This window comes from Lagenorhynchus albirostris, chromosome 6, assembly GCF_949774975.1.
Source record: "Lagenorhynchus albirostris chromosome 6, mLagAlb1.1, whole genome shotgun sequence".
Lineage (NCBI taxonomy): Eukaryota > Metazoa > Chordata > Mammalia > Artiodactyla > Delphinidae > Lagenorhynchus > Lagenorhynchus albirostris.
Genome location: NC_083100.1, coordinates 9185521 through 9199190, shown reverse-complemented (window position 1 = coordinate 9199190; position 13670 = coordinate 9185521). Strand labels below are relative to the sequence as shown.

Genomic DNA, 13670 nt, shown 5'->3' with positions numbered 1-13670 from the left:
GCTTTGCTTTGAATATGAAGACTTTCTACTCATGTTCTCTTTTTATCTCCAAACCTACCACCTCAGATCTCCCAGATAAAGGCAAATAACTACAACACAGGCAGAAATAAGAGAGCATGTGACTGAAAACACAGTGATATGCCATTTCCATTAATTCCAAGATGCTTATTCTTTTGCGCTTTAATATTTCTGAAATCTGGACGTTTTTCAGCAATGGCATTTAAAAATTTCTAATGTGTTATTGCTGCACATCTATGAACTTGGATATTATTCCTGGTGGTACCTTGGGACGGGAGCAATCCCTTGATTTTTCAGATGACAACTATCTATGAACCATCAAAGGAAGGAGTGTGAGTCCTGGGTTTTGTCTGAAAACTGCTCATTGATAAGTTCTTCCAGTAAGATCAGGATACTTGCCTATAACTAGCTTCTCCCATCTCTAGGCCAGTGGGACCCTTAGATTTCCCCATCCTCTCGAGATTAGGTGAAGCCACGTGTATTAGAGTTCTAATGCTGCATAACAAACCACCCCCAAAACTTAGAGGCTTAAAACAACAGTAATCATTTATCATCTCACAGTTTCTGTGGATCAGGAATTCAGACAGGACATGGGAGTGAGGGAGGAGTTAGACAGGACACAGTCCTACAATCGATGTCTGGAGCCTCAGCTGGAAGACTTGCAGGTTTGGGGGCTGGAATCACCTGAAGGCTTGATTGAGGCTGGAGGATCCACTCACATGGCCAGCAAGTTGGTGCTGGTGCATTGGTTCCTGTCCACATGGACTTGGCCACGTGTGGACCTCTCAAAGGGCTGATCGTGTGTCCTCATGACATGGTGGCTGGCCTTCACCAGGCTGAGCTATCCAAGAGAGAAAGAGAGAGTGCACCAGGTGAAGATATCCTTTTTATGACCTAGTGCTATGGTCTGAATATTTGTGAGCCCCTACAATTCAAATGTTGAAATACTAATGCCTGCTGTGATAGTATTAGTGGGGGGGAGCTTAAGCCATGGAATTAGTGCCTTATAAAAGAGACTCCAGCAAGGTCCCTAGGCCCATCCTCCATGTGAGGATATAACAAGAGATTTCAGAACAAACAGAACCATGACTTATGTTTCACAACTCTCATAGCTGATTTCATGGACAGTCCTATCATGTTTTTGGCATTTACAAACAGTTTTTTTCTCTGGGAATTCTTAGGAGTGGGAGCATATGAAACCCATTTCTCTCCTCACCTTCTGTACACACTCAGCATTTCCGATGGCTGTGGAATTCGTGGCTCGTGGGCTTGGGTGTCCTTGACAGTTCTGAACTTGAAGGAAGCTGTAAAAAGACCCCCCTGGTTCCTCCTTCTTGCTTCTTTGGGGTGGGGTAGGCATTTCCTTGGGAACATTTAAGAAGAAGGCATATTAAGGAGGGGAAGTAATCCTTGGGCTGATGGGGTAAAGGTCAGAAATTGAAGGCAGGACTGGACATAGCAGGTCAATTCTAGACAGATGCGATGCAGGGGTAGAGGGTGTGGGTTTAGGGCCCAGACAGGACTGGGATCTGACTGGTAGACAGGAAAGGAATAAGCTAAAACCGTGGGACCTCAGGCAGCTCACAGCACGTGCCACTTAACCTAGGAATCTGCCTATTTGTAGCCCATGCCCCCCATGTGGCTCTCGCAGCGGGGCCTTTATCAGAAGAGATCCGTTAAGAAGTGGGACCTAATGTGAAAATATTCAGCTTGGCTCATAGACCAGCCCCGTCTTTGGAATGAATCAGAGGGCAGAGACAGATCAACAGATGAGATGGAGTCTTGAATTCTTAATCCATTTCTTTCCTAAATAAAAATGAGAGTTGCAGCAGCTAAGCTTACTGAGTTTAAAGCCTCTTTTTATTATTATTATTTTACATCTTTATTAGAGTATAATTGCTTTACAATGGTGTGTTAGTTTTTGCTTTATAACAAAGTGAATCAGTTATACATACACATATGTTCCCATATCTCTTTCCTCTTGCGTCTCCCTCCCTCCCACCCTCCCTATCCCACCCCTCTAGGTGGTCACAAAGCACTGAGCAGATCTCCCTGTGCTATGCGGCTGCTTCCCACTAGCTATTTATTTTACATTTGGTAGTGCATATATGTCCATGCCACTCTCTCACTTTTTCCCAGCTTACCCTTCTCCCTCCCCGTGTCCTCAAGTCCATTCTCTAGTAGGTCTGTGTCTTTATTCCTGTCTTACCCCTAGGTTCTTCATGACATTTTTTTTTCTTAGATTCCATATATATGTGTTAGCATGCGGTATTTGTCTCTCTATTTCTGACTTACTTCACTCTGTATGACAGACTCTAGGCCCATCCACCTCATTACAAAGAGCTCAATTTCGTTTCTTTTTATGGCTGAGTAATCTTCCATTGTATATATGTGCCACATCTTCTTTATCCATTCATCCGATGATGGACACTTAGGTTGTTTCCATCTCCGGGCTAAAAGCCTCTTGTTCCTTCCTCACAATCTGTGGGCCAAACAGCCTGAGGTAATTGTCTCCAAGCCGGGATCAGAACTGAAGGTGGCCACAGGGGCTGGGGACCCGAGGTGGCCCCTGGGATTTCAGCTGGGGCCATGAAGAACTGGCAAGTCTCCCAGTGACTGAGTGTTTCCCGAGGCACCTGGGCTTGCCCTGGGCTGGCATTCTGGCTCCCCAGCAGTCGGGCTCTGCTCTGTCCCACCCCGTCACCCACAGCGTTATGTGGAGGCTGTGGGGAGTGGACAGCTAGGGCTGGGTGGAGGCAAGGTCCTCACGCCTGCAGGCCGTTCTTGCCGTGTCTTGACTGGTCTGGGCTGTTAAAGGCAGTGGGCGTGGGCCAGGCCCTGCAGCCGGATCACCTAACGTAGGTGTGAGCGGTGCCAGCAGAGGGTTCTGCTCCCCGAGGGGGGATGAAGCCCCTCCCATTGGCCAAAGCACAGTCAGGCCCCTCTAAGCCTTCTTCTCAACTAGGCTTTGACCTTGGACTTCAGCATCCATCCTTGGTGGGCCTGTGTTGCTCAGTTTCAGCGGGAATCCTGCTAAGTCAACTTAGAGAGAACCCCCCATCATTGGTCCCTGACCACCCTTGACATGCGATCACCTCGACAGCTGGCCACATCCGTCATCCCCCATTTTTGGTATCTGATCACCCTGCTTGCCTTCAGCAAGAATCCTGTTCTGCTTAACCAGAACCCACTCTCCACCCCGTGACCATCGTTGTTTCCTGTTAGTAATTTTCCATCCACGGAACCCCCGACCTGCTCCTCCGCTATAAATCCCCACTTGTTCTTTTTTTTTATTCATTCATTTATTATTTATTTTGGCCGCGCTGGGTCTTAGTTGCAGCATGCGGGATCTTTTTTTTTTCCTTCTTGTTTTTTTAGTTGTGGCAATGCGGACTTCTTAGTTGAGGCATGCAGGCTTCTTGGTTGTGGCATGTATGTGGGATCTAGTTCCCCGAGCAGGGATCGAACCTGGGCCCCCTGCACTGGGAGTGCGGAGTCTTACCCTCTGGCCACCAGGGAAGGTTCCCCACCGCCCGTCCTGCAACTTTTCTTGTTAGATTCAGACCTGAGCTCCGCTCTATACTGAGGTCTCTTTCCCCCTAATGCAATAATTTCTGAATAAATTCTGTTTTCCCTTCACTAGCCACTGCTAGCCTCTGGTTTGCTCTAATATTGGGAATACCTCTCAGCCGGAGCTCAGGTATCAGGGAGGACAGGGAGAAGTAGCACAGGCTCTCATAGCCGCCCAGAGCCCAGCGGGAACCCACGGCAGGACAGGGGGAGATGAATCCATCGAGTGAAGCAAGGCTCTGGGTGGGGGGGGGAACTGGCCCCAGACACGATGGGTATGGGCAGAAGGGGGTCTAGGGCAGAACCGGTGGAGAAGCCCAGCTTACGACATGAGGGTTTGGCCTGGGTGCTGGGGAGTGAGACCGTCACTAATGAATGGTGGGGAGCACAGGAAGGCAGGATGCTGCTCAGAGAAGCTGTGGACCCCACAGCCCAGCCGGCTCAGACTAACTGGGAGGACAGAGGCATCCATTCAACAAATATTTATGAAACGCGTAAGAGCTCGAGAGGGATATACTGGCAAACAAAATAGACAGAATACTGTCCTCGAGGAACTTACATTATAGTGGCAAGAGGCAGACACCGAACACAATAAACAGCATGGAGTGCTGGAACATGATCAAAGGGCCCCTATGGAAAGCAAGCCACAGGTGAGAGGGAGTGGTAGAGAGATGAGAGGCTTGCAAGGTTGGCCTCCCCAAAAGGTGACATTTGAGCGAAAACCTTAAGGATGGGAGAGTGAACCACGGACAATTCCAGGAGGAGGAACCTTCTAGACACAGGGACGTGCTGGTGCAAAGGCCTTGAGCAGGGGCTGAAGGGGCTGGAGGAAGAGTGAGAAGGGGAAAGCCCACCAGGGGTAGAAGACGAGAGGAGGGCCCCCCCGTGAGGACCCTGGGGCTTTCACCCTGCGGGCGGAGTAGATAAGAGCAGACTGGCTGCTGCCTGGGAAAAGGTTCTGGGATTGGGGTCGGGCAGTGTAGAAGCAGGGAGACAAGGAAGGCTACTGCACACACAGGCGATGGTGGCTTCCAGCGAGGTGGGGACGTGTGGGCCGCTCTCCGTGAGTGTCACTTATAGGCAGAGCCAGCAAATTAGGGGCCAGTCCTTTGGGGGCTGTGGCTGTCAGCCGCCTTCCGGCTTCTGGTCTGGAATGTCACCGGGCCTGGACCTCGGGATAGATCAGGAATTTCCACCCGGGGGGGTTGGGGGAGGGATGGGGTCGGAAGCCAGCAGGGATGGTGCCTGGCTGTGAATGTCTCTGAGAAAAACTTCCCCTTTCGCCCCTTTAAAAAAAGGTTTAAAGGAAAACGAAGAACAAGAGACAGCCAGTCTCAGGAATTCCACCCTTGCAGCTTCCCTCAGTCCCTAGTCCGCTGGGCTGGGGTCCCTGTTCTCTTTGGAGGTGCCCCTGCCTGAGCTCAGCGGGGGTTGTGGATTCTGGCCAGCATGACAGAAGCTGGTCACTCGTGCTGTGCCTGGGCCAAAGCGTGATGGGACCTCAGCTCCATGGGCCACTGATGGGCAGGGCGGTGGGAGAGGCCCTGGGACACACAGGTCAAGGGCAAGGAGCTCCGGCGGATCTCCAGGATGGCAAGGACTTGGCTGTAGTGAGCGGCCACTGCGTGCCAGGCACTTGGCGTACAGGGTTGGATTGGATGATGTTTCTTCCCTTCTGAGAAACTGGGATGATTAATTTGGGGCTGGGCAGCCTCCATTATCTGTCAGTGAAGGAAAACTTGACATACTCCAGCACTGGAGGCAGTGCTGTTCTTAGCAGAATAAAGCCCAAGCCAGGCTTACTAGTTCTCAAGAAATGACTTCCGTAAAGAGAAGAAACTTAAGTAGAAGGACTCTGCCAGTTCGATAGAACTATGAATCTTGCCTGGGGGTCAGGAGTGGGGGTCAGAAGGAAATGAGTTCTTCAGGGTAAGGTGTGCTTTGATTTTAGGACAGGAGCTGAAGCCTAGAGTAGCCCCCCCCATACATCACCTCCCACTCCCCTCTCACGCTACAGTATTCCTTCTCTCCCATCCCCACTTCACCCCCTGAAAAGCCCGGACAGTGGAGCTTGATCCTCTGAAGCACTGAAGAGGTGGTTATACTAGTGCAACCCCCAGCTCCTGTCTTCCCTCCTCACCTGGTCCCTAGAGGGTGGGTGTCACCAGCGCTTCTGTCAAGACGTCGCTGCTTCAGTGCCTCCTTGGGGCCTCTGGTCCTTGGCTCTCGGCCCCTCCTGTCTTTACTTCTTCCTTCCCTGTGCGGTCACTGCAGTAAAACATTTCTACCCCGGGACCTGTCAATATTCTGAATTCCTTGTTTTTCATAACTGCCTGTAGCCCACAGATAACGGGGGTGCCTGGCAGCCACCTCAGGGTGATTTCACATGCAAGTATGATACCAGCCCAACATCCAAAAAAAGCCTCAGAATGAATGTAAACATCTCAAGTCTCTTGAGATTGACCCACAGTAAAACATCGTAAAGATCCGTCTTTCTGAAGCCCTGTTGACAGCTGCTCACGAATGATCTGTTTTTCCTCTCTCGTGTGCTTCTGCCCCTCCCCCCTCCCCCAGTCTGGCCCACTGGGCTGCCTTTTCTTCTAGTTCTCCCTTCCCCCTTACTCTCAGCTGCTTTCTCTTCCCGGCTTAGTTTTTTCTTCTGCAAATGGCTTCATTCTTCTCTTCTTACTAATTCTGAAAACCAATTATACTGAAATAAATACTTAAGTAAACTACAAAACATTAAAGTTAGACAAAATAACCACAAAACCAACCAAACCACAAACAGAGGGCTGAGCCAGCTCTCGCTATGAAGTTGCAGGTTCCACCGCTACTGTGGCACCATGGATACGTGGGTTAGATTTGTTTCTTTGTCAAAAGATAAAGACCAGTCTTACCTTAGGAAAATGGACGCCAAACTCAATTGGGGCAGAAAAGGGTCACTTAGAAAACTTGCTGAAAACACTACTTCCTGGTGCTCAATCGTAGACATTCTCCTCCAGGACCAGGGACCTCGGAATCTGCATCCTCAGGAGCTCCTTGGTGATTCCGAAGCGGTGGTCCATGGACCCTTTCCACGGGAAACAGTCAGATGGGCAGCCATCTCAGGGGACCCCTCTTCAAACACCATCTGGTCAAATTCACTTTATTGGGACCCAAGACCACTTTATCGGTGCAGGTTCCTCATCAGATCCCCACCTTTCAGCCTCCTGGAGAGCAGGTCTCATGGGACATTCTTAAAAATGAGAGCTTCTAGGATCCAAGTCTGAGGATGCCACTGGCCGTCTTCAGGGTGGGCCTACCACCAGACCCCAACCCGTTTACATGAAAAAGTAGACTGCACGGCCGTCTCTCCAGCCACGTTGCTTATCACACCTCCGTTGTTACATTTTGCTAGCTGTGAGGTTGGAAGCTTGTGGTAAAGGACAGAAGGGCCCTCCTGTCACCGTCAGGAACTCCCCACTGAAATGTCAGAGGCCCAAGCGTGTGCCTAACCGTGACAGTCCAGCCGGCATTCTTAGCTCACCTAATCTGAGGACGACCTGGCACATGTCCTTGGTTGGCTTTCCTGCTACTAGATGCTCAATGACAGAGCCTCTCAGAGCACCTCTGCCCCCTTAAAAGCCCTCACTACTTCTTCTAGTTCCTAGTTCCTGCGGGAGCTTTACTACCTAGTGCCCCTGGAGAGGGTTCAGACTGCCCTCTGGTGGTCGGGCAGCCTTGTACCATCGCCCGCAGAAGTCCAGAGAGGCTGCTGGGTTCTGAGCGGGAGTAGGAAAACCTCTCTGCGTTCTGCTCTGTCCGAGTTCTCCACAGAGCTCAGAACCAGGGCTAGAGGGTCCAGGAAAAACGGCTTTGAGCAACTGGAAACTGAGATGGCGTTGATATCAGGCACTGGCTACGCAAAAAAAAACAGGGTCACGGTGCAGATACAGAAATAGCCAGATCTGCCCTTTGGCTGCGTCCGGGAAAATTTAGGCTGCATTGGCCCCTGCAGGTGCCGAGGGGCGGCCCGCCTGCTTCATGTGAGGACCAATCCTCTACCTCACTTTTTAAGAGGATGTGCTTCTCACACTGGAATACTCCTACCCTCAGGATGCGCCGGAGCATCTCTGGCATCTCTTACTTCCGGTAAGTACTAACATGTGCCCATGAACCTGAAGGCCCTTTCACTGGCCGCCAGAGCCCACCTGCTTGAGGGCAGAGAGACTGGGCTCCCCTGCTCCCCAGGGCACTTTCATGGGCCCATGAATCAGTCCAGAACCTATTCATAGGGCCAGCTGAGGCAGCCCCTCCAACCGCACCTCGACAGCTGGGCACAGTTGCAGCCCTGGATCTGAACAATGCAACCGCAGTGCCTGGCTGCTCTGCCTCTGCCCCTGCCCCAGGGCTGTGGAGCCCGGAGAACCTCACTGTTGCCCTTGTGAAATAAGGATGTTTCTGCCTCATCCCACCCCCTAGATGCTACAGCATTTGGCGTGTCAAACAGTCACTCCGCATTAAACGGACACTGTCCCAGGGCGGCGGGACAGATGAGTTCTGTTATCAGCTGACATTCTGGACGGGCAACCACTCCTTCCTGCTGATCCTCAAGCCCTGCGTCCAGGTCTGGGTCGCTGTCCTCGCCACTGAGTTCTTGCTTGAGGCCCCGTGCTGTCTTCTGGAAAATTGGCCTCCGTGTGACATCCGGGTGATGGAGGAGACAGTTCCTGTGGCGTCTCTGCTCAACCTCTCTGTACATAATCAAATGCCAGTGGCTGCTCGTGGGGCGAGGTGTCTCCAGTGCCAATGTGTCCTGGCTCTAGTTTTATCTAGCTAGGACGGCCGTTGGCACGTGGCCCGAGGAGTCCAGTCTGGGAGGGCCTCACTGAGTGGTACTCCCTTTTCTAGATGGCTCCTGAGATGCAACAGACCACTGAACCAGGGAAAAGTGTGTAAGACAATGGCTTCCTTGGATTTCATTATCTCAAGTGTCACTCCACAGTGGCAAAGTGAATAGTGTTTGTGCTCTTCTTTTTTTCTTTTTTTTAGAACAAGAGCAAGGGAGTTCAATTTTTATTTAATTAATTAATTTATTTATTAAAATTTTTGGCTGCGTTGGGTCTTCATTGCTGTGCCCGGGCTTTCTCTATTTGTGGAGAGCGGGGGCTACTCTTCATTGTGGCGTGCAGGCTACCCTTCATTGTGGTGTGCGGGCTTCTCACAGTGGTGGCTTCTCTTCTTGCAGACCACAGGCTCTAGGTTCTCAGGCTTCAGTAGTTACAGCACGTGGACGCAGTAGTTGAAGTACGCAGGCCCTAGAGCACACGGGCTTAAGTAGTTGTGGTGCATGGGCTGAGTTGCTCCACGGTATGTGGGATTTTCCTGGACCAGGGCTCGAACCCGTGCCCCCTGCATTGGCAGGCAGATTCTTAACCACTGTACCACCAGGGAAACCCGCAATTAGCACTGTTAAAATGCTAAAAGATTGTTAGGTTTAAAATATTGACCATAGAATTGCAATTGTTTTAATTTAGTATATTTAAGTCTCATACTAATGGCCTAAGAGGAAGAGTGCTTTCTGAAATACCTTCTCCTTTTTAAAATGATAAATAGGGAGGACAGAGCATGGATAAAGATATTCTTGAAAGTAAGCCCAGAACAAATGGATCAGAAAGATTTAATGGAGCTGAAAACAGAACCAGATATGTATACTGAAAAGGCTCAGTGTGCCAGGCAATATCAGTGGTAAGAATATTACACTGAATCCTATTCTGTCAAAAATAACTAAACACATAATTACAAAGATAAAGGGGGAATTTCATACGTTTTCACACACTAGCAAAGAAACAGAATTCTGACTTAACTCAGACATTAGAGTTGTAGAACAAAATGCTCAAAGACAGTGGAACAAAGTCTAAATCAATTTTGAAGATGAGAAGTTGTGATAAAATATATATTGTAGTGCACTATGTTGTTAGTTAATGAAAACAACAGAAGACATTCTGAGATACGCAAAGACTCAGAAAACACACCAACCATGTACTCTTCTTTTAAAATGACTTAAAGATATACTTCAGTCAACAGAAAGATGGATCAAAAAAGGAAGTATGGAGATATCATGGCAAGAAAAGACCAGCGGGGAAACTTAAATAGTAAGAACAGAAAACATTAATATTGTTCTCATGAATATGGATTGTCATAACACAAATTTTTAATTTTTGCTTTTGAATTATGTTATATGATATTTGACATGATTATAATTTATATATAATATAAAAATAGCAAAACAATGACATATAAATAATTGAATAAAATTAAAATAATCAATATAGAGTAAAAGACAGAAAAATTAATAATGAATATCCATATTATTATACAGTGGATAGACCGGAATTAGGGAGCTGGTGGGTATAAAAGTGACACACCTTGGCTTAAATATGTGACACATTAAAATATTTTATTTTTGGCTATGACATTTGAAGAATAAATTAAAAATACATTTGGAAAACTTGCAGGTAAATAGAAGAATTACTGTTACAATGCTTTCCAGAAAAGAAGATGAAAACAAAGAAAATGTAGACAAAAAATACAAACATATTCAAAAGAGAAAGAATAAAATGATAGAAATAAGACCAACTATAAACAATAAATGCAGTAGATGACTTTTAGAAAAATATAAAAGTGGAACTGATTCAAAAAGCAGTAGAGTGTTTTTCCTATGTTTTCCTCTAAGAGTTTTATAGTGTCTGGTCTTACATTTAGATCTTTAATCCATTTGGCTTTTATTTTTGTGTATGGTGTTAGGGATACATTTCATTCTTTTACATGCAGCTGTCCAGTTTTCCCAGCGCCACTTATTGAAGAGGCTGTCTATTCTCCATTGTATGTTCTTGCCTCCTTTGTCGTAAATTAGGTGACCATACGTGTGTGGGTTTATCTCTGGGCTTTCTATCGTGTACCATTGATCTATATTTCTGTTTCTGTGCCAGTACCATACTGTCTTGATTACTGTAGCTTTGTGGTATAGTTTGAAGTCGGGGAGCCTGATTCCTCCAACTCCATTTTTCTTTCTCAAGATTGCTTTGTCTATTTGGGGTCTTTTGTGTTTCCATACAAATTGTAAAATTTTTTGTTCTAATTCTGTGAAGAATGCCATTGGTAGTTTGATAGGGATTGCATTGTATCTGTAGATTGCTTTGGGTAGTATAGTCATTTTTACAATATTGATTCTTCCAATCCAAGAACGTGGTATATTTCTCCATCTGTTTATGTCATCTTTGATTTCTTTCATCAGTGTTTTATAGTTTTCTGAGTATGAGTCTCTAGTCCCCTTAGGCAGGTTTATTCCTAGGTATTTTATTCTTTTTGTTGCGATGGTAAATGGATTGTTTTCTTAATTTCTGTTCTGAATTTTCGTTGCTGGTGTATAGGAATGCCAGAGATTTCTGTGCATTAATTTTGTATCCTGCAACCTTACCAAATTCATTGATTAGTTCTAGTAGTTTTCTGGTGGCATCTTTAGGATTTTCTATGTATTGTATCATGTCATCTGCAAAGAGTGACAGTTTTACTTCTTCGTTTCCAATTTGTATGCCTTTTATTTCTTTTTCTTCTCTGATTGCCATGGCTAGGACTTCCAAAACTATGTTGAATAAGAGTGGCGAGAGTGGACATCCTTGTCTTGTTCCTGATCTTAGTGGAAATGCTTTCAGTTTTTCACCATTGAGTATGATGCTTGCTAACACTCTTTGACATAAACCACAGCAAGATCTTTTTTGACCCACCTCCTAGAGTGACAGAAATAAAAACAAAAATAAATAAATGGGACTTAATTAAACTTAAAAGTTCTTGCACAGCAAAGGAAACCATAAATAAGACAAAAAGACAACCCTCAGAATGGGGGAAAATACTTGCAAATGAAACAACAGACAAAGGATTAATCTCCAAAGTATACTAACAGTTCATGGAGCTCAATATCAAAAAAACAAACAATCTAATTAAAAAATGGGCAGAAGACCTAAATAGACATTTCACCAAGGAAGACATACAGATGGCCAAGAGGCACATGAAAAGATGCTCAACATCACTAATTATTAGAGAAATGCAAATCAAAACTGCAATGAGGTATCACCTCATACTGGTCAGAATGGCCATAATCAAAAAATCTACAAACAATAAATGCTGGAGAGGGTGTGGTGAAAAGGGGACCCTCCTGCACTGTTGGTGGGAATGTAAATTGATACAACCACTATGGAAAACAGTATGGAGATTCCTTAAAAAACTGTAAATAGAACTACCATATGACCCAGCAATCCCACTGCTGGGCATATACCCTGAGAAAACCGTAATTCAAAAAGAGAGATGTACCACAATGTTCATTGCAGCAGTATTTACAATAGCCAGGACATGGAACCAACCTAAATGTCCATCGACAGATGAATGGATAAAGAAGATGTGGTACATATATATAATGGAATATTACTCAGCCATAAAGGAAATGTAATTGAGTTATTTGTAGTGAGGTGGATGGACCTAGACTCTGTCATACAGAGTGAAGTATGTCAGAAAGAGAAAAACAAATACCATATGCTAACACATATATATGGAATCTAAAAAAAAAAAATGGTACTGATGAACCTAGTTTCAGGGCAGGAATAAAGATGTAGACATAGAGAATGGACTTGAGGGCATGAGGTGGGAGGGGGAAGCTGGGGCAAAGTGAGAGAAGCATCAACATATATACACTACCAAATGTAAAATAGTTAGCTAGTGGGAAGCAGCAGCATAGCACAGGGAGATCAGCTTGGTGCTTTGCAATGACCTAGACGGGTGGGATAGGGAGGGTGGGCAGGAGACGCAAGAGGGAGGGGATGTGGGGACATATGTATGCATATGGCTGATTCACTTTGGTGTACAACAGAAACTAACACAGTATTGTGAAGCAATTATACTCCAATAAAGGTCTATTTTTTAAAAAAGAGCAGTAGAATATCTGAATAGTCTAATCACCATGGGAAGACAGAGAATGTGGTCAATATTATCTCCCCAAAGTACTCTAGCCTATATCATTTTAAGAGTTGGTTAATTTAAAATGCTGTAAACTATTTCAGAACATATAAAAAGGTATAAAGTTTCATGAGTTATTTTACCAAGCTAGGCTAACTCTAAATCTGACTATGGCAATATATGAAAACTTACAGAACTATTTCATTTATAAATACAAATGCAAAATCCTGAAAAAATACTTTCTGCAATAGTATATTGAATATATAACAGAAACAAAAATAAATTCCACTCAAATTTAGAATTCAGCTTAGTTTTGTTTTCATAGTGGTATGAGTATAGAAATTCTGAAACTATTATTGTTGTAGTTTAGATTTGGGCAAATGAGTAAACATACTACTGGAGAAGACAGACACACATATTGCCTGGAGGAAAATATGGAAGAAGCCTGTGGTGTTGGATGGAAATTAGAGGGATATAATATTTATAACTCATGGGATTATCAAGGAATGTTCTCTGTCCTGGGATTGGGGGACCTGGCAACATGCACCTCACTTGACTTCTGAATTGCTGTGGACCAGTGACTGCTATGTGCTACCCATTTCCCACTGTTTGAATGCAAGTGTCTGCAGTGGTTATTCTATATCATCATTATATTTGGAAAGTGGGGGAGACTAACTTGTCCGTCAATTCACAGGTCTTTGGTTCCAGAGGAGGTGCACCTGAGGGGACACATCCAATGAACCACATCTAAGGAAACTTATCTCATCTGAACCTGATTTAGATGCTGAGGTCCTGGACTTTGATCCGGTGCTGCAATGAGTGAGACTTCTTGGGGTGGGAGGTGGGCAGTGAGTGTCCTTTGCATGTGGGAAGGATGTGAATGGCTGTGGTCAGAGGGTGGGCTATGGTAGGGTGTTTCTGAAGACGGTGGCAACCGTCTTCTTCCCAAGCAACATTCTTCCCAAGCAACATTTCTTCCCAAGCAACATTCCCTTTGTAATGTGACTTTGACATTCATCTCATCAAGAGGTATAGCCTATTTCCCCTCCTTTCGAATCTGGCCCAGTGATCTGCTTAGACCGATGGTATGTGGC

The 13670-nt window shown here is 45.9% G+C and overlaps 1 protein-coding gene across 6 annotated transcripts in view; it reads right to left on the bottom strand.

Moving 5' to 3' along the window:
* Positions 1-9872: 9872 nt before the first annotated feature.
* Positions 9873-13670, bottom strand: part of SP110 (SP110 nuclear body protein) — a 44818-nt gene continuing 41020 nt past the window's right edge. For all 6 annotated transcript variants that reach the window (XM_060151891.1, XM_060151892.1, XM_060151895.1 and 3 more), the window contains one exon: positions 9873-11357. In XM_060151891.1, the coding sequence (XP_060007874.1) occupies positions 10902-11357 (456 nt within the window). In that variant the 3' untranslated portion in view covers positions 9873-10901. The remainder of the gene's footprint in view (positions 11358-13670) is intronic.